This window comes from Stegostoma tigrinum, chromosome 9 (assembly GCF_030684315.1).
Source record: "Stegostoma tigrinum isolate sSteTig4 chromosome 9, sSteTig4.hap1, whole genome shotgun sequence".
In the NCBI taxonomy this organism is placed as follows: domain Eukaryota; kingdom Metazoa; phylum Chordata; class Chondrichthyes; order Orectolobiformes; family Stegostomatidae; genus Stegostoma; species Stegostoma tigrinum.
In genome coordinates, this window is record NC_081362.1 from 6,088,728 (window position 1) to 6,108,108 (window position 19,381).

The 19,381-nt window shown below is 38.9% G+C and overlaps 1 protein-coding gene across 5 annotated transcripts in view; it reads left to right on the top strand.

Moving 5' to 3' along the window:
* esf1 (ESF1, nucleolar pre-rRNA processing protein, homolog (S. cerevisiae)) overlaps positions 1-17,960 on the top strand; it is a 69,579-nt gene extending 51,619 nt beyond the window's left edge. For 4 of the 5 annotated variants that reach the window (XM_059648325.1, XM_059648324.1, XM_059648326.1 and 1 more), the window contains exons 11-14: positions 12,591-12,681; positions 13,560-13,648; positions 13,964-14,113; positions 17,383-17,959. In XM_059648325.1, coding sequence (XP_059504308.1) covers positions 12,591-12,681; positions 13,560-13,648; positions 13,964-14,113; positions 17,383-17,685 — 633 coding nt within the window. In that variant the 3' untranslated portion in view covers positions 17,686-17,959. Of the gene's footprint in view, positions 1-12,590; positions 12,682-13,559; positions 13,649-13,963; positions 14,114-17,382 lie in introns of all 5 variants that reach the window. The other variant, XM_048536972.2, reaches the window with a different exon arrangement.
* Positions 17,961-19,381: the final 1,421 nt, after the last annotated feature.

Here is a 19,381-nt window from a genome sequence, read left to right on the forward strand (position 1 = left end):
GATACATACAGCTGGTATGTTTACGTTATCAGTAATTGTTTTAAGTATGCTGAAATCCCTTTTTCGCATTTCTCATGCTCTGCTACTATATATTTTGTAACAGGCTCTAACATTTTCCAAATGACAGATGTTAAGCTAACTAGCACATAGTTACCTGCGTTTTTTTTGTCTCCCTTCACCCTTTAAAGGCAGAATTCCCAAATCACCTGGCCAAAAGAAACAAAAGTTAATGCTGCAGATATTCAGCCATTCTGGCATTGTCTGCAGAGAGCAAAACGGAGCTAATAGACTAGATATTACATGTACACACATATTACATGTATTTTTAGCAAGGAACTGTCAAATATAGGTCTGGTTCCCAGACAACCACATTTCCACATTATATGAAGGATGGGAAAGGGACAAAGTTGGGAGTCTGCCCATCATAAGTAAATAAATAATTAAAGGTCAAATGAGCAGGTTAAAAGCAACGTTGACCCCAATATACTCTACCCATACAGTTGCTATGGGTTACAGCATGAACAGACTGGTGAGATTGGGCAGCACTTTTTATTTTCACAAAGTGTTTTTTGAAAGTGTGGGAGGCAGAAGATTACTGTTTCTGGAGGGTGCCCTCTGTGCATTGGGGCAATCCATTAGAAGATGGTACTTTCCTTCCACCACATGAGGAATTTAAAACCTACAGCTCCACCTCTTTCCCTATGGTTGCCAAACCCTCCCCACCCAAAACACAAATTTGATGTGTTCAGGGTTCCACTGAATGTGAGTTTGCTCGCTGAGCTGGAAGGTTAGTTCTCAGACATTTCGTCACCATTCTAGGTAACCTCATCAGTGAGTCTCCGATGAAGCGCTGGTGTTATGTCCTGCTTTCTATTTTTCTGTTTAGGTTTCCTTGGGTTGGTGATGTCATTTCCTGCGTTGGTGATGCCATTTCCTGTTCTTTTTCTCAGGGGATGGTAGATTGGCTCCAAATCAACGTGTTTGTTGATGGAGTTCCGGTTGGAATGCCATGCTTCTAGGAATTCTCGTGCATGTCTCTGTTTGGCTTGTCCTAGGATGGATGTGCTGTCCCAATCAAAGTGGTGTCCTTCCTCATCTGTATGTAAGGATACGAGTGGTAGTGGGTCATGTCGTTTTGTGGTTAGTTGATGTTCATGTATCCTGATGGCTAACTTTCTGCCTGTTTGTCCAATGTAGTGTTTGTCACAGTTCTTGCAAGGTATTTTGTAGATGACGTTCATTTTGCTTGTTGTCTGTGTAGGGTCTTTTAGGTTCATTAGCTGCTGTTTTAGTGTGTTGGTGGGTTTGTGGGCCACCCTGATGCCAAGAGGTCTGAGTAGTCTGGCGGTCATTTCCTTGATGTAAGGGAGAGTGGTATGGTTTCTGGGCCCGTTTTGTCTGTTTGTTTGGGTTTGTTGCTGAGAAATCGGCGGACTGTGTTCATTGGGTATCCGTTCTTTTTGAATACGCTGTATAGGTGATTTTCTTTTGCTCTTCGTAGTTCCACTGTGCTGCAGTGTGTGGTAGCTCGTTGGAATAATGTTCTAATGCATCTTTGTTTGTGGGTGTTGGGATGGTTGCTCCTGTACTTCTGTTTTTGGTCTGTATGTGTTGTTTTCCTGTAGACGCTGGTTTGAAGTTCCCCATTGACTGTTCACTCTACTGTGACGTCTACGAATGGCAGTTTGTTGTTGTTTTCTTCCTCTCTTGTGAATGTTATGCCAGTAAAGGTAATTGATGGTCTTGAAGGTTTCCTCTAATTTGTTTTGTTTAGTGATGACAAAGGTATCATCCACGTAGCGGACCCAAAGTTTGAGTTGGATGATTGGCAGAGCTGTTTGTTCGAGTCTCTGCATTACTGCCTCTGCTAAGAACCCTGATATCGGAGATCCCACGGGTGTACCGTTGGTTTGTCTGTAGGTTTTGTTATTGAAAGTGAAGTGGGTGGTGAGGCATAGGTCCACTAGTTTGATGATGTTGTCCTTGCTGATGAGGTTGGTGGTGTCTGGTGTATGTGTCTTTGGTTCTTCTAATAGTGTAGTCAGTGTTTCTTTGGCCAAGTTGATGTTGATGGATGTGAACACGGCTGTTACGTCAAAGGAGACCTTTATTTCATCCTCTTCTATCTTAGTGTCTTTGGTGTTCAGGAATTCTTGGGTGGAGCGGATAGAGTGGCGTGAGTCTTCTACTAGGTGTTTTAGTCTTTGGTGTAGCTCCTTGGCTAATCTGTAGGTTGGTGTTCTAGCTAGTGAGACTATGGGTCTGAGGGGGGCTCCTGGTTTGTGAATTTTTGGTAGTCTGTAGAAGCGTGGTGTGTTGGATCCATCTGGTTTCATTTTTTGGAAGTGTCTCTTGTTTAATTCTCCAGATTTTCGAAGTTTTTTGAGTAAGGCTGTGATTCGGTTCTCTAGTTGTGGGGTCGGGTCTATCGCCACCTGTTGGTAAGTGTCGGTATCTGCAAGCAGTGCGTTCGCTTTCTCAGTGTAGTCTGTTTGGTTTAAAATGACTGTCAAGCGTCCTTTGTCTGCAGGTAGGATAACGATGTTTTTATCTTTTTTGAGTCCTTTTAGGGCTTTCCTTTCTACTGGGTTCCACTGAGCCTTTATCCTCAATGTAGGACTGTTCAGGACTGATGGAGCTGTTGACATCTTCGACGGATGGGATTTCCTCCCACTTGGGTAGACGTCTCACAATCCATTAATTTAACCCTCCTTTAGCATGTTATGGCTGGGAGTAGGTTTCTTCAGAGTCGGTCACTGGCTGCTGACTTTACTTTCAGGGAGCAAGCCGTCACGTACCCCACCCCTGTAATGTTTTTACCCTGTGCTTATTCGTCACCTTGACCAACCAAGAAACTTATGGCTGAGAATGAGGAGCAGGTCCTCTTTAGCTATACAGTGCATAGACTCTGTCAAAGATCTAGAAGCATCCCATTTATACTGTACATCTGAGTTAGTAAAGGTCATTCTTTCAGACGTCACAAGGAAGAATGTTTGTTTAATGAAAGCTTTTTATGAATCAGAAGAAAGTAGCAAAGTTTATTTATACCGCTAGTAGTGAATCCCATATTAAAGTCGTCACTTCTGGATTTGTTTGAATGGATAGAGTAATATTTATAAGGGGTTAACTATCAAGAGCTTACCCCTTTAATAGCAACAGGGACAGGTAAAACAGATTATAACTTTGAGTGTTTTTTCCTTCTGTGAATCTTATTTCTAATCTGAAAAAGCCTTGTTTCTCCACTATAAAATTGGAATATAGCTTTACAGTTGACACCTGTGCTGTAGCAGGTGAACAGTTAGGCTACTTACTGGGAGTTTAGTTCACTGGTACAGTGTGCACAGATTAGCGCTTTCGGACAGAATACTATTTCCTTGAGCCTCTTTTATCAAAGTATAACTGACTTAATAAGTAAACTTTAGTATTTTTGAGAGTTACTTTGTTGTACATTACCTGAATACCCAGCTCCATGAGAGTGTAAAATTGTGACTAGAATCGGTGTGAATAAAAAAAGTGTAGGATTTTTCAGAAACATTTAAGTATTTTAATTGGCTTGTGGCACCTTTATTATTTAATGGCTTTTAGCACCTTTCTGTATTTGACCAAATTGAAAATATGTATCAAGGGATCTTAGTTTAATATCTGCTTTTACTAAAAGGTGGGAAAGTAAGACGTGATTGGAAGTTGGAGAATATGATCTCTGTGTTAGAGATTCTTCACCCCTCAAATAGGGTCTTGCTATGTCCTGTGTTATGTAACTGTCAAAATAATGTGTCTGGTCAGAAAGACTTGACACATCCACTGTCTAAAATTCTGTTATGTACTTTAGTGAGATTAAATTTAAGCTTTTTATTTCATTGAGGAAAAAAAAGAACAATCAGCTCTTTCTCTATCTCTCTTCCTTCTCTAGAAATGTAGCTCCAATTTATAGCTGTGGAAATTTAAGAAAAGTAGAGGTTTGTTTTATGAGCAACCTCTTGATTTTTGCTAGACTTCAGTTGGGTTGAATTAAACTCTGGGCACAGTTTAAGAACTTGTGCATTGTCCATATTTATATTACGTGGTGGTCTGCTATCAACTAACATTATACATATTTTAAAATCTGTATATATTGACATTTTTGGCTGCCTGGTGGCTTTAGATGTTAAGAAAAAGCTGAGCGTCATGACAACCAAGCTGCTAGATTGAATCCATATGGTCAGGATAGTGAGCCTGCTGTCTATCTCAATTACAGAGACATGCGATCAGTGATATTGCAGGCGTGCGTCGTTTCAACTTCAGTAACCAGAAAATAGCAACTACAGAATTTAAACGTTTCAATCTCTTTTACGACGAAGTTTGGGAACAAATATTTTACCACATTTTAAGTGACTTGCAGAACATTCTGCAGCTATGAATGGCTTAACAGATGCTTTTTAAATTGAATTAGCATACTAGGATTTTAAGTAGGAAACTGGTCATTTATAATTGCTTTTTATCCTCACATTTATTGGCTTACAAATGAGAATGCATCTCTTCATGCTTGAGGCCATCTCTGGAAAAATGTTTATTGACAAATTGTAACTTCGATCAACCGTGGTTTTTTTTTAAACTTATGCTGTGCTGAAAGGTACCCAATTTCAATTTATTTTTTAATGCATTTTGACAGAATCATGTAAAAGTAGATTGATATTACCTTGCCAAATATAACCATCCAAGGTAAACTGAAGGGGATAAATTCTGATATCATCTATCTAAATGAAGTAATGTGCTCCAAACGAATATAGTTAAGCTACAGAGAATTACCTATTGTGATACCATCCAACTTTGAGAACTGATTTATCAAACCGATACAGATCACTTGAAACATGAACAACGGAACTCATCAAGGTGAGGGGTTCCTGTATTAGAGAATAGGCAAGATCACTACAATGTCATCATGTAGTGCTCCCAGGTCAGATATAACACAGACAAATAAAGGATCCTCTGAACTTTGCCTCAGAATTCTGTTCCAAATTATTTCCACTCCCACTGCACCAGTGCAACATTTTATAGACTCATAGATGTTTACAGCCAGGAAGGTGCCATTCAGCCCATTGTATCCGTGCCACTGAAGAAAGGTCTGACTACACTAATTCTGTTTTCCAGCTTTTGGCCCATACCCTTGAATGCTGTGGCAACACAAGTAAATATCCAAATATTGCTTTACTGTTACAAGAGTTTCTGGCCCAATCCCTCTTTTAGGCTGTAAGTTGCAAACTCCCACAACCCTCTGGGTCAAAAAGATTTGCTTGAATTCCCCTCTAAGCTTTTTATCTCCACTTAAGTCCGTCTTCTGGTTATTGACCTCCTCTCCTCGTGGTAAAAGTTTCTTCATACTCAACCTGTCTATGCCCCTCATAATCTTGTACACCTCTACCAGGTCCCCTCTCAGCCTTTGCTGCTCCAAGGAGAACTAACAGCCTATCCAACCTTTTCTCATAGCTCAGACCTTCAGCCCAGGCAGCATCCTGGTAAATTTCCTCTGCACCCTAATTCATACTTCCTATGATATGGTAATCAGAACTTGGCACAGCACATCAGTAGTGGCCGAAACAGTATCATATTCCAATTAACCAGTTCCAACATAACATCCTTGTTCATAACTCTATTAGCCAGATGTAGAATACAAGTATCCCATATGCCTTCTTAACCAACCACATTATCCATCTGTCCTGCTATCTCCAGGGATTGGTGATTATGCACACCAAGGTCTCTCTGATATTCAGTACTTTCCAAGAACCAACTATTCATACTGTAATTCCTTGCCTGATTAGCCCTCCCCAAATGCATTAACAGACACTTTTCCAGATTGAATTTGATTTGTCACTGTTTTGCCCACCTGTCCAGTTCATTGACATCCTGCAGTTTACACTTTTGTTCTTTACTAATACATTTGTCCAAATCATTAATGTACACCACAAGACTATAAAAAATAAGACATAGGAGCAGCATTAGGCTGTTTGGTCCATCGTGACTGATGTGTCTCAACCCCATTCTCTTGCCTTCTCTCCTGCACATCAACTGCAAACCCAGACATTTAATGAATGCCAAACCCTAAGTGAAAAGCACTCAAAAACACAATTGCTACTTCTTATAGCTCTATTTGTGTAAAACTTGCATTTTAAAATATTTTTAGAAACTTTTTATTTTGAGAACCTGAGTCAGCAGTATGTCATAGAATCCCTACAGTATGGAAACAGGCCCTTTCAGCCCAAGAAGTCCACGCCGACAGTTGGAGCATCCCACCCAGACCCAACCTCCTATAACCCACCTACTATGGGAAATTTAGCATGGCTAATTCACCTAACCTGCACATCTTTGGACTGTGGGAGGAAACCGGAGTACCCGGAGGATACCCACGCAGACACGGGGAGAATGTTCAAACTCCACACAGACAGTCGTCCGAGGCTGGAATCAAACCTGGGTCCTTGGTGCTCTGAGGCAGCAGTGCTAACCACTGAGCAGCATGCCACCATCTCCTGTGGTTTCATACATAGGCAGCCCTGCTGATCTTAAAGGGGCCCTACTCTCTCCCTTGTTACCTTGTCATTAGTGTATTTATAGAATCCCTTTGGATTCTCCTTAACCCTAACTGCTATCTCATGTCCCCTTCTGGCCCTCCTGATTTCTCATTTCAGTACACTCCTGCCTTTATACACTTGTAAGGATTCACTTGATCTCTGCTGTCATTATCTGACATATGCTTCCTTCTTTTTCTTAACCAAAACCTCAATTTCTCTGGTCATCCAAGGTGATACAAGAATATTATAACTGCTCACATTAGGCTGTGCAACTACATGTGCAGCAAGTGAACCTCCATCGCAACAAGTGGCCACAATGACTACTGGAAGAAACTTAACATGCATTTGCATGAATCAATACTAACTAGTTCTACTGTTGGCCTAGGGAGTCTGTTTCACTGAAATCTTGCTCTCATGGATTAATTTTGAAATTATACCACCTCATTCCATACAGAGCCAGCATTTCCAAATTCTACTCCTTGCAACAAAAATGTAATAACTTACCATGATGCATGGTAGGAAAACACTGAGAGTCCAGCTCAAGCTCCAACAGAGCATCCTCAGCCCAGTCATCTTCTCCCTCCTCCTACTTCCAGAATGCTGCGACACATCTCACCATCATCAAAACATCCATGAATTTGTTTGCAAAATGAAAGCTCATACAAAATTTAAGAGCAGTGGCAGCATGAATACAAAGCTGACAAGGGATAGCAAGCAGTAATGAACAGGCAAGAACATGGAGATTCAGATTCTCCCACCATTAATAACAAAGTTAAATGACACGTTGATCAATTGGTTTTTGAAAATGTTTGTTTATTCTATCAGTCATAAATAGAATTATGCTTTTATCCCCATTGTGACATGGAAGACAAAGTTGGAACGTAGAAAGAGACCAGGCCAAGCAGGAAGTGCTGCTTCTGGACAGGACCAGGGCCAATTTCCTTGGCATGGTATTTATTATAGCAGTTGGGGAGGATTTCAACTTGAATGGTAGACAGATGGGAACCTCAGCAGGAAGACAGAGAAGAGAAAAACAAGAATAGAAATAAAACACATAAGGTAGGAAGCAAAAGTGAAGACAGAAAAATCAGGAAAGGCTGTCAACATCAAAGACCCATCAAATCCCAGTAATGATCTCCTATAACCTCTTCCATCAGGTAAAAGATACCGAAGTTTGAATGTACATACCAGCGGGTTCAGAAACAGTTTCTTCACAGCTATTATCAGACTGGTGAATGGATTCTCTAGTCTCCAATAATGATCTTGCTAATGTTGATGTTGCCTACTGCAATATAACCTGTATGCCCTGTGCATTATAACCTGTATGCCCCTAAGTATTTCACAACCTTTGATTTGTATCTCCATGCTTACTATGATCTGCCTCTATTGGCTTGTAAACAAAGCTTTTCACTGTACTCCAGTACCCATGATAATAAATCAAATCAAAGGCAAAAACCTCAAAGTGTAGAAACTAGCACCACCTGTGGTAAGAAATCAAAGCTCAGTCATCAGACTCAAAACGTTAACTCTGCTTTCTTTCCACAGATGTTGCCAGACCTGACCTGTTGAGTTTCTCCAGCGATTGCTGTTTGTTTCAGATCTCCGGCACCCACAATCTTGGTTTTAAGATTAAACAGCAAATTGGGCTGTAGTGCCTTATAAAGCTAGGATGACTTACAAGGTTGAAAAAAAGTTTCAAAGCTTTGGCTTTTAATGTGCAGAGCATTTGAAATTGGATAGATGAACTAGCAATGCAAATATTTATAAATAATTATGATATAGTAGCGATTAGAGAGGTATGATTAGTGTTACCAAGGATGCTAAACCGCACATCTAGGGATATTCATTATTTAGGAAGGATGACAAAAAAGGGGAAAGAGGTTCAGTGGCATTGTCAGTAAAAGAGTAAATCATCATTATACTGCAGAAGGCTACTAGCTCAAAAAATCGCGATAGGGAATCTGAATGTGTGCGGATAAACATCAATGTTCAGAAAATGCTGTTGGGATTTGTCTATGGACCCCAAACATTAGTAGGGATTTAAGGGAATGCATTAAACAAGAAATCAGAGATGCAGTAAGGACATAACTGTAACCATGGTGACTTTAATTTACACATAGGCTGGACAAACCAACTTAACAATAGTATTGTGGAGAAGGATTTCCTGAAGTGCATACGTGATTTTGTTTTACATTGAGGAACCAACCAAAGTACTGAGCAACTAGAAAGGGTTAACTAACAATTTTGTTGTATGGGTTCCCTTGGAGAATAGCAACCATAATACGATGGAATTCTCCATTAAGATGAACAGTAGACAAATGCAAAATCTAAATAGAGGAATGACGACATTCTGAGGCACAACTGGCAAGAATGTATTGTGGAACCTTAATTAGTGATTGTATTCGATCCAGACAGAAGACATGAAAAATTGTCAGGGAAAGCAGGAAGCCTGAGGATTGGGAGCATTTTAGAATTCAGTAAAAGAATCAGAGGTCAAAATGAGGAAAATGTAGTTTGAGAGTAAAAGTGCAGGGAAGATAGAAACTGATGGTAAAAGCTTCTATAAATAGGTAAAGAGAAAAAAGATAAGTAAGATCCCTTAAAGTTAGAAGGTGTACTTAGATTTTCAAAAGACTTTCGATAAAGTTCACATTAAGAGTTAGTGGACAATGTTAAAGCACACAGGATAGTAAGTCATTTGTAGGGTATGAATTAAAAATTGGTTAACAGACAGGAAACAGAGTAGGAACAAATGGGTCTTTTTTCAGGTGACAGGTGGTGACTAGTGGGGTACCAAAAAGATCAGTGTTTGGGTCCAGTCAATTCCCTAAATTTATAAATAGCAGGCTTAAAGAGATGAATAGCCTACTCCTGCTCCTAGGTTCTGTGTAACACTAGAGGGGTTTTCTTAACCAAATTTAAATTAACAGAATATTTGGCTCTTTGCGAGACCCAAGGCTAAATTAGTGGAATCCCATAGACTGAGTTACAAACGTAGAAGACAGGTGGAGTAGGCCATTCGGTCCTTTGAACCTGCACCACCATTCTGCATGATCATGGCTGATTATACAACTTTCACTAACCCATCCCCACCCTCTTCATATACCCTTTGACCACTTTAGCCTCAACAGCCATGTCCAGCTCTCTCGAGTATATCTAATGAACTGACCCCAACAGCTTCCTCTGGGACAAAATTCACAGGTTCACAACGCTTTCAGTGAAGAAATGCTTCCTCATCTCAGTCCTGTATGGCTTACCCCTTAATTCTTAGATGGTGACCCCTTGTTCTAGGCTTCTCCAACATTAGGGATGTTCTTCCCATATCCAGCTTGTCCAGTCCCATCAGGCTTTTATATGTTTCTATAAGATTCCCCCTCATACTTCTAAATTCCAGCAAATATGAGCCCAGTTGATCCAGGCTTTCCTCATTTGTCAATACTGCCATCCTGGGAATCAGTCTGGTGAACCTTCGCTGGTCTCCAATGGAGGAATAATTGCTGACTGGGAGAATATGCAGAATAGAATTTTAGTTTGTTTGCTCTGTTTTTATTTTAACTGGAATTTTTTTTTGAGAATATATCTTGACTGAGCTTATGATTTCCATGCTGGCTAAAGATTGAATAATTGGTTTAGTGGCATCCTATGTAGCTGTCATTTGTATTACTAGGGAATATAAATTTGACTTAATTAGGTGGAGCTATAAGACAGAAAAAGTGGAGCTATAAGACAGAAATTCAAACAAACAGCATGGTACATATTACGGGGTAAATGAAGTGATATACTAGCATGTTACAAATAAACCTTTGTATGATTGAGAGGCCATAGCATTATAACATAGTATCTATTAATGTGTTAACAGTGCTCCGGTGTCTTTACTCAAGGTTTACCCAATTATTCACTGCTTTACTAGGTTAAAGATTGATGGTCTGATACTACGTTGTTGAGTCGAAATTGAAATACTTTGAAGGTGACAAAAATCTAATTGTTATCAAGTCAGTCCTGGATGAGTACCTTCAATCAATGTACTTCAGATAAGACCCCTTGATCCCCACCAATTAAGAACCTATCTCTGTCTTAAATACACTGAATGATTTAGTGTCCACAGCCCTCAACATCAGTGAGTTCCACAGATTAACCATCCTCTGGCTGAAGAAATTCCTCCTCATCTCAGTTCTAAAAGGCCATCTCTCACGCCCCATCACAGAGCCTTACAGAACCCCACTAGAAACAGATTTCCAGTCATGGAAACAACTCTGTAATATCACCTTTTGCTTCCTGCTGCTCAACCAACTTTGGATCCCATGAGAAATGGAGGGTTACATGGATATGATAGGGGGGTGGGTCTGGGTGAGATGCTCTTTGGGGGTCACTGTGCATCTGATGAGCTGAATGGTTTATTTCCACACTGTAGGGATACTATGATTCTATGTGAGGATGTTGATTCCATACCTGTTCACATCCAACCTATCCAACTTGTTCCAAGTCCCAAATACTCCATAAATGTCACAATGTCCTGGTTATCTAAACCGTTCCTTCCACAGCATCTCTCCAGACATACATTTACCTGCTATAATCCTTCTGTGCCTATTCTTAGTACTGCGTGGCATTTTGAGTAATCTGGAGATTGAGTCTTACTTTTCAAATCTCTACCAAACTCCCTAAAGACTGCTTTCAGGATGTTATTACTCTTTCTTATGTCATTAGTCTCAACGTGAACCACAAATTCTTGGCTGTGCAACCTCTCTGTTCAGAGTGCCATGCAGCATTTCATGATATTCTTGACCTAGGCAATCAGGAAGCCAACATAACATACTATAGTCACATCATTGGCTGCAGAAATGCCTGTTGGTTCCCCTCATGAATTAACTCTTACTGCTATTGTCATTCTACACTTCTTCCTTCCATCAACTTCACTGCTGATCTGTCTGCTTCTGTGATCTCTCCATTCTAGCTGCTGCTTTTAATCTTGCTGCCACTGCTCCCAAGTCCTTCACAGGCCGCCAGTCTGTCTGCTTCTCTGTGAGGGTCCTCATCTCATTTATTCCTCTCTCTTTCATTCTGCTTCCCACATCAACTATCTTATGGCATTCGAGAGAGGATGACCAACAATTTTCTGTAACAAAAGAAATGGACAAGTACTGACCTATCGGACTATTGCAATCAGTTTTAATTTTTAGGAAGATTAAGTTGTGAACATTTTATTAGAACTAAATAATATATCTACTAAATTTAAATGATGATCATAAATATATTAGATTATACAGGAGAAAAGTAAAATGCCCAGAATGTGGCTCACGGTATTTATATTAAACAGAACAGTTTCTACATAATATTTGTCTACCATTGTCATTAAGAATACACCAGTTCCTCATTATATGTGGATGTGCTGCCTATGGATCTACATACCGCGATCTCAGCCCCAGATCTGATATCTTTTTTCCCCCCTAACTGAAAGATCCCAATAGATAGTGCATTCCTTTAAAGTAGAGAGGTAATTTCAATTATAGCGTTATTTGCATTTTTATGTTATTCGTGGCAGGTATGTGCTCCTATCCCCATGGGTAACAAGGATTTGATGTATATAATTGTAGGAATTAACATACTGGCCGAGTTAAGGGGAGCCCAACCAAATTAGTGATCCAGTTAAAGTGGAGAACTTGAATTCATTTTTGTGCTTGTCTGGTTTTGTAATTGTAGATGTTTGTTCCTATGATGAGAGTCAGCAGGTTTGACCACACTCTTCACTGTAAGACTATAAAACGGAAAAGCAGCTCCTGCAGCTAACTGCCCTTTGCCTCTTTCCATACAGATGGTACACAGTCCTTTGAGAACAGCTTCTCAATATGATTTGTTCATGTCTTTTAGTCCACTCTGTCAATGGGAAGAAGGCAGTGATTAGATTTTTTGTGAGAAAGTTTGTATTTTTACATCATGCGCAAAAGTAACATCATATCATTGTATAATGTAGGTCACTGCCAGAACTTGATTTTTGATGGAAAATAATTTTTCTTTTCTTGTATTTATCTTTTTGCTGTGACTTCTTTGTAGGTAACAATTTCTGAGAAACTGAGTGATGATGAGATTCCATCAGATGTAGATTTGAATGACTCTTTCTTCACGGATGAACTGGAGCAGTCAGGTAATTCAGAAAAGTACAATTTCATTGATCATACACGGTTAGGTAATTCTCTTCGTGCAATTAATATTAACAACCAATCATTTTCAGACACAAAGGAAAGGCAAAAAAAAGGTCCAGATAAATATTTTAAACTGTATAATCGAAATCATATTTCTGATAAGCCCTATCCATGCGTCATATCCTCTTGAAAGTAAGAAAATAATCTTAAATATTTGTACATGGAAGTTACAGCCGCTCCTAAATTACTGGTTAGGAATGAATGAAGGTGACCATTATGATTTCATACTAAATCTTATTAGCAGAGTCTTTACCTAAACCATGTCTAAAGATTCACAGAAGAGTCAGTTAAGAATTTCTTCTATTTAAATTTTAACATACCTGTTGTGACATTAAGTTTAAAACCATAGGAAATGTTTATTTTTCTACAGTTAGTGTAATGGCAGTGATTAGATGTTTATTAGGCATACATTCTGTTTAAACATAGTAGGGGCCCCTTTTTAAAGTGGAGCACTGCTAGAGTATTTTTTTGCTTTTGTTTTTATTGTCAGATTTATGTGCATTCATATCCACTACACTCAAAACTAGGTTACAAAATGAAAGCATGCCATGTCTTTTGCTTATAAATGTTAATACTCGTCAGTCTAGCACATGATGCTAAATGATGTCATTAGAAAATAGCAAAATGATAAAAAATGATACCAATAGATGGATTGGATATTGTTTCCTAAAACTTACTAATAATTGTATTATTTCCCTACTTTGCAATAATATTCACTGCATCTTGCAGTTCATTGTGTGATGTTTCAGTGTAGCTTTTGTTCATCCAAAGTTGTAAGGTTGAACAGCTTCCACATTTTGTTTATTTTTCCCATTTGCAGCATTTCACCAAAAGAAAATGGGGAAGAAGAACAAAAAGTTAATGGATAAACTGACACCAGAGGAGGAAGGCGACTTAGAAAAGGAAAAGGTCAGAAACGCTCCATCTTGAAAATTTGAAGTATATTCCTTGGGTAGTTATGATGATTTTTGTGCCTCACTTGCACCTATCACAGGAGGGACTGGGAAATTCCATTTGATCTTTTAGACTATGCTGAGTTAGGACCTACAGTGATGTAAAAGTTTAAGAGATGGTATGATTAACAGTCAAACCAGAGAGTTGCTATATATCTGGGCCTCTTGTTCTGAGCATGTGCACTTTTCTTTTGCCTTTGCAGATTTATATATTACTAAATTTTCATTTTAAAATGTAGTAAACTTACACCACAAAATATTTAATTACCAGGCAAAAATGGCCTTGCTTATGATGGATGATGAAGAGGAAGACAGAAGACATTTCAATTATGACAAAATAGTGGAACAGCAGAATCTCAGCAAGAAGAAAAAGAAGAAATTAATTAAAAAGCGGGCACTTCTAGAAGAAGACAATTTCCAGGTAATTTAACATTTCAGTGTTCACAATTCTTTGTTCAGTCGTTCACAGTTCAAAACTAAGTATAGCAAGATAAAATATGTTACTTTGTGTTGTATTTATACTTGTCAAAAATGTAAAGATTCCACTGTGGATTGTTAATGAGATTGGATCAGAAACACTAACATTTTTTGGTTTAAAGTAGACAGTTTGAGATCCCAGATATTTACCTCGAGAATAAAGCCACAAGCTTGTTGGGACAGAATCCTGGAACAACTCCTGTGATGGCATTGGGTATCCATCCATAACAAATAGATTACAGTGATTTAAAAAGGCAACTTACCACCACCTTCTCAACGGCAGCTAGGGATGAGGAACAAATGCTGGCCCAGCCATTGACATGCAAATCCCATGAATGAATAATAAAAAAAACCCCACAGTTTCAAACTAATAGAATAAATTTTACTCTACAACATTAAAATAGCAAAACAGAACAAACAGAACTTATATACTAACATCCAAAATTAAGATGAGGTAAAAGTGGAGAACTGAAAAACTATGGCCAAAACCCCACATGGCATATCAAATAACAAATGCAGTCAGGACAAGATTGCTCAGATTTTTCAACAAACCCCCATTAATTCTTATTAAAACTTTTTCCCTTTACAAGGGATTCCAAATCTTCATTTCCAAAGAACTAGATTAGGACTTCCTCTAAAGCTGCTTCTTTACAGACTGTCTGTCTCAATGATTGCTCACTGTCTCCTGTCCTGGTAGTTCAATCTTTTGCCGAGACTCTGTCCACTGGATTCCGAAGACCGCACTCCAACAAGTCTAATTCCAGCTTTATCTTCGGTAAACTGAGACTATCCCTGGGTTTCTGAGCTCCCATATTCCTCGGCTCCACCAAGCAAACATTGCCTGTGAATTTCCTTCACACCTACACTTAGCTATAATTAGCAATGGCTCCCATGGTTTCCTCCAAGACCCCACTGCACCTACCAGCTCCCAGGACATCTCTAAGCTCTAACTGCACACAGAGCTTGCTACAGTTTCACCTTTTGGGATGGAGCCTCTTCTACCTACTCCTTGGTATCTGACTGCTTCAGAGGTAGCAAGCTTCTGTTTCAACTGTCTCCATCCAATTGACTAAAACTGACTGTTCAGTGCCCTTATAGGCCCCAGACTGGATCCCAGTGCACATTTAATTTGACTCTGAAGTTATAAAACATGTCCATAGAACCCTTGATCACTGGTCCAGCGCACAATCAAGCTGCATTACCAAATAAGGAATGGTTAATCGTCTCTAGGTCCATAGATGGGGGAGATAGAATCTACCTAAGGCATGTAAGATAAAGACTGAGTTGATGGTACCTGGTTAGAATCTGTTAGCCAATGGTTATTTATGATACAATAATTACAGATCATAATGACTGCTGACTTTTCTTTTTGTTTCTGCCCCATACACTCCTTTTGGCCTGCCCTGCAAGATGATGAATTGACAGCACTAACAGTGAAATGTTTTGGGTAAATGAAGAAGCATTGGCATGACTCTTCAGGTAGAACAGCCAGCACAGGCAGAAATGTCCCCACACAAAAACAATTTTATTCATTTGAAATAAATACTATTCCCAAAATTTTATATTCTAGTTTGGTATTGTACCTTTTTTCTTTGATCCCTTTAGTTGATATCTCACTATCCACCATGAGTTACATAGAACATAGAACAGTACAGCACAGAACAGGCCCTTCAGCCCACAATGTTGTGCCGACCATTGATCCTCATGTATGCACCCTCAAATTTCTGTGACCATATACATGTCCAGCAGTCTCTTAAATGACCCCAATGACCTTGCTTCCACAACTGCTGCTGGCAACGCATTCCATGCTCTCACAACTCTCTGCGTAAAAAACCTGCCTCTGACATCCCCTCTATACTTTCCACCAACCAGCTTAAAACTATGACCCCTCGTGCTAGCCATTTCCGCCCTGGGAAATAGTCTCTGGCTATCAACTCTATCTATGCCTCTCATTATCTTGTATACCTCAATTAGGTCCCCTCTCCTCCTCCTTTTCTCCAATGAAAAGAGACCGAGCTCAGTCAACCTCTCTTCATAAGATAAGCCCTCCAGTCCAGGCAGCATCCTGGTAAACCTCCTCTGAACCCTCTCCAAAGCATCCACATCTTTCCTATAATAGGGCGCCCAGAACTGGACGCAGTATTCCAAGTGCGGTCTAACCAAAGTTTTATAGAGCTGCAACAAGATCTCACGACTCTTAAACTCAATCCCCCTGTTAATGAAAGCCAAAACACCATATGCTTTCTTAACAACCCTGTCCACTTGGGTGGCCATTTTAAGGGATCTATGTATCTGCACACCAAGATCCCTCTGTTCCTCCACGCTGGGTTTACTAAACTGAATTTGTCCCATTTTCCCGCATTTGCCCATGTTCCTCTAAACGTTTCTTATCCAGGTATCTGTCCAAAAATCTTTTAAATGTTGTGACTGTACTTGCCTCTGGCAGCTTGTTCCATAGACACACCACCCTGTGTGAAAACGTTGCCCCTTGGGTCCCTTTTACATCTTTCCTCTCTCACTTTAAGCCTATGCCCTCTAGCTTTAGACTCTCCTACCTGGGGAAAAAGACCTTGGCTATTCACCTTATCTATGCCCCTCCTGATTATTGTATAGAAGTTGAGAAGAAAGTGTTTTTCTTTGAAGACCTTAAAAATATTATTTAGCAGGTTTTCTGGGACTTTCTAAAGTAAATACAGAAAAAAGCTTACTTCCCCCAGGGATAGATCCAGAATGAGACAGTACAATCTTAAGAATCAGAATTAGATGATAGCTATTCACTGCTGTCATCACAGGAATAATGGGAGAAGTGGAGAGAATGTTTTTAATGCATTGGATTGAAGGGCATTCACTGCCTAACAAGCAAACATAGTAGAAATAAAACTTGTAATATCTTTAACACAAAAGTGGATAAAATGAAAACTTTAAGGGTAAAAGCTCAAAAGGACATGAACAACTTTTTCCACAGAGCCAGCACAGACACAATGAACTGTGATTCTGTAAAAGAAAAATGAAAAGAGGGAAATATGCTTTACATTAAATGCCTTCTCATTTTGGAGACAATTGAAGTTCTGAATATCACAGTTCTGTTACTATGGAAATTACTGGCAAGATTCAGACATGGCCTAAATTTTAAATCATTGAACATGCTGTAAAACTGGACAGCTACAATAAAGACGCAAGATATTATATTTGAGATTTTTTGTTTTGTTACAGGTGGATGTTGCTGACCCAAGGTTTAAAGCCATATATACTTCGCACCTCTTCAACCTAGACCCTTCAGATCCCAGTTTTAAGAAGACTAATGCCACACAGCTGATCCTGGAAGAAAAGTCAAGGCGAAGGCAAGAGCAGCAGAAGCAAGTAGCATTGATCAGAAGGAAGGAAAGTGATGTGATTGGAGAAGTCACAACAACAGTCATCAAGAAGCCCATAGATCCTACACTTTCTTTGCTTGTAAAATCAGTAAAAGCAAAAACTGAACAGTTTCAAGCTCGAAAGAAACAAAAAACTGTGTAAAAGAATCTGTATACAAAAAAAACTGATCTTTGCAAATATACTTATGGATTTTGATCAATAACAATGTACATAAAAATCACTGAAAATAAGTTTACTAGATTGTTAACATCGTTTTAAATACTTGTCTCGAGTTCAGTGTACCTACAGGAATAACGTCATTGATGTCAACGAAAATTAAGCTTTTTTTATTCACCAGTAGTTGTGTTGAATAAATTCTTCTGACTACAGCTGAAATTCAAAGCTTTAAAGAGTTGTGTATACCAGCTTCCTTTTATTATTCATGCTCGCACGTGCTTTGGTTGGTGCTTTCTATAAGGAAAAGCTTCCATGTGAAAGCTAATCGGAAAGAGAAATTGAAGTTCAAACATCAGAAGTTAAACTCACCAAAACTTTTAACTTTACAGTTGGTAAAATAGGAACATAAGTTTTCTTCTGCCTTATCTTTTCATTTGTTATGTTCAGATTTGCAAAACTAATCTGGAAAGTTTAAACTTTTCATTGTCCAAAATTTAATTCAGAAACCATGGAAGCTTAAATTTAAAGAACCAAATTTTTGAACAACAAATATAATATTTTATTGAAATCTTAATCTGTTTTTGGATATATTTAAAGGAACTGCATTCTTTCATTACATGATGTGCTAATGACACAGGGATAACAGGCCAAACTAAATCAGACTTGCTAACACTGGATTTGTAACACTGTAATTAAAGCATTCGATAGCCCTCAAAATTGCTCACTTATTTCTGAGCACACTTTTCACTAACTGATCTTGCACACCAAGTTTGTAACTTGAATCGAAATTAACAATTTATCATCAAGAATGTAACTTTAGTAGAATACAGATGAACTACAAGGCAATCTAACGAATATCTATGATCTAAGCCTCATTTTTGAATACAAATCCCCACTCTTCTGCACAGTTAGACACAATTATGGGATAAATTAGAAAGAAAATATAACAATTACTGAAAACTGTTTCAACAATGAGTACTGGGTCTTTATGGAATTCTTTCAATGATTGGTTGTATTATGGTCACATAAGATTGTATCTTGCTTGAATACAAAAGTCACCAGTTAATGCAAACAGGTTCTAGCAGGCTCGATGGAATATTCACTTTTTTAAAAATTGGGATTCCTTTCTAAGAACATTCAACAATTCCTTAACTGAATATAAAAACTAGGAGTAAAATTTAAATATAGCATCTAGTCTAATAGCTTCCAAGCACATAGCTTTCTGCCCAAAAACCCAGTTAAAATCAGTTCAATCTATGGTTTCTCTTTTTCAACATTCTGACGGCAAGCCAGCAGCAGCCTTCCCGTGATGAACCAATCAGCTGCCAGTCCTTGAGCATAATACATCATGGTGCCAAACATCTACAGTATTTTTAGAGCAATAATTAACCTGCAACATCCTTCCATTAGCAAGCATCAATTTGTTTGCTGTCTCCTGTCCAAAAGAAGCTGCTGCTCAAAGTTCATTTCTCAACTTCAGCTCTCAGTTTCAACCCAAAAGTGAAAAAAGTGAGAGACGATCTTAATGACTTATACAAAATGCAGCAGACCCATCCTTATCCCATACCAAGGTTGGGATATAGTGCTCTGCAATGAGTGTGGGTAGGCAACTTTAAGGGTGAATAACTTCCTGTTGCATCAGTGGGAAATCTCACCAGATCAAGCACTGAATAGGTACTTA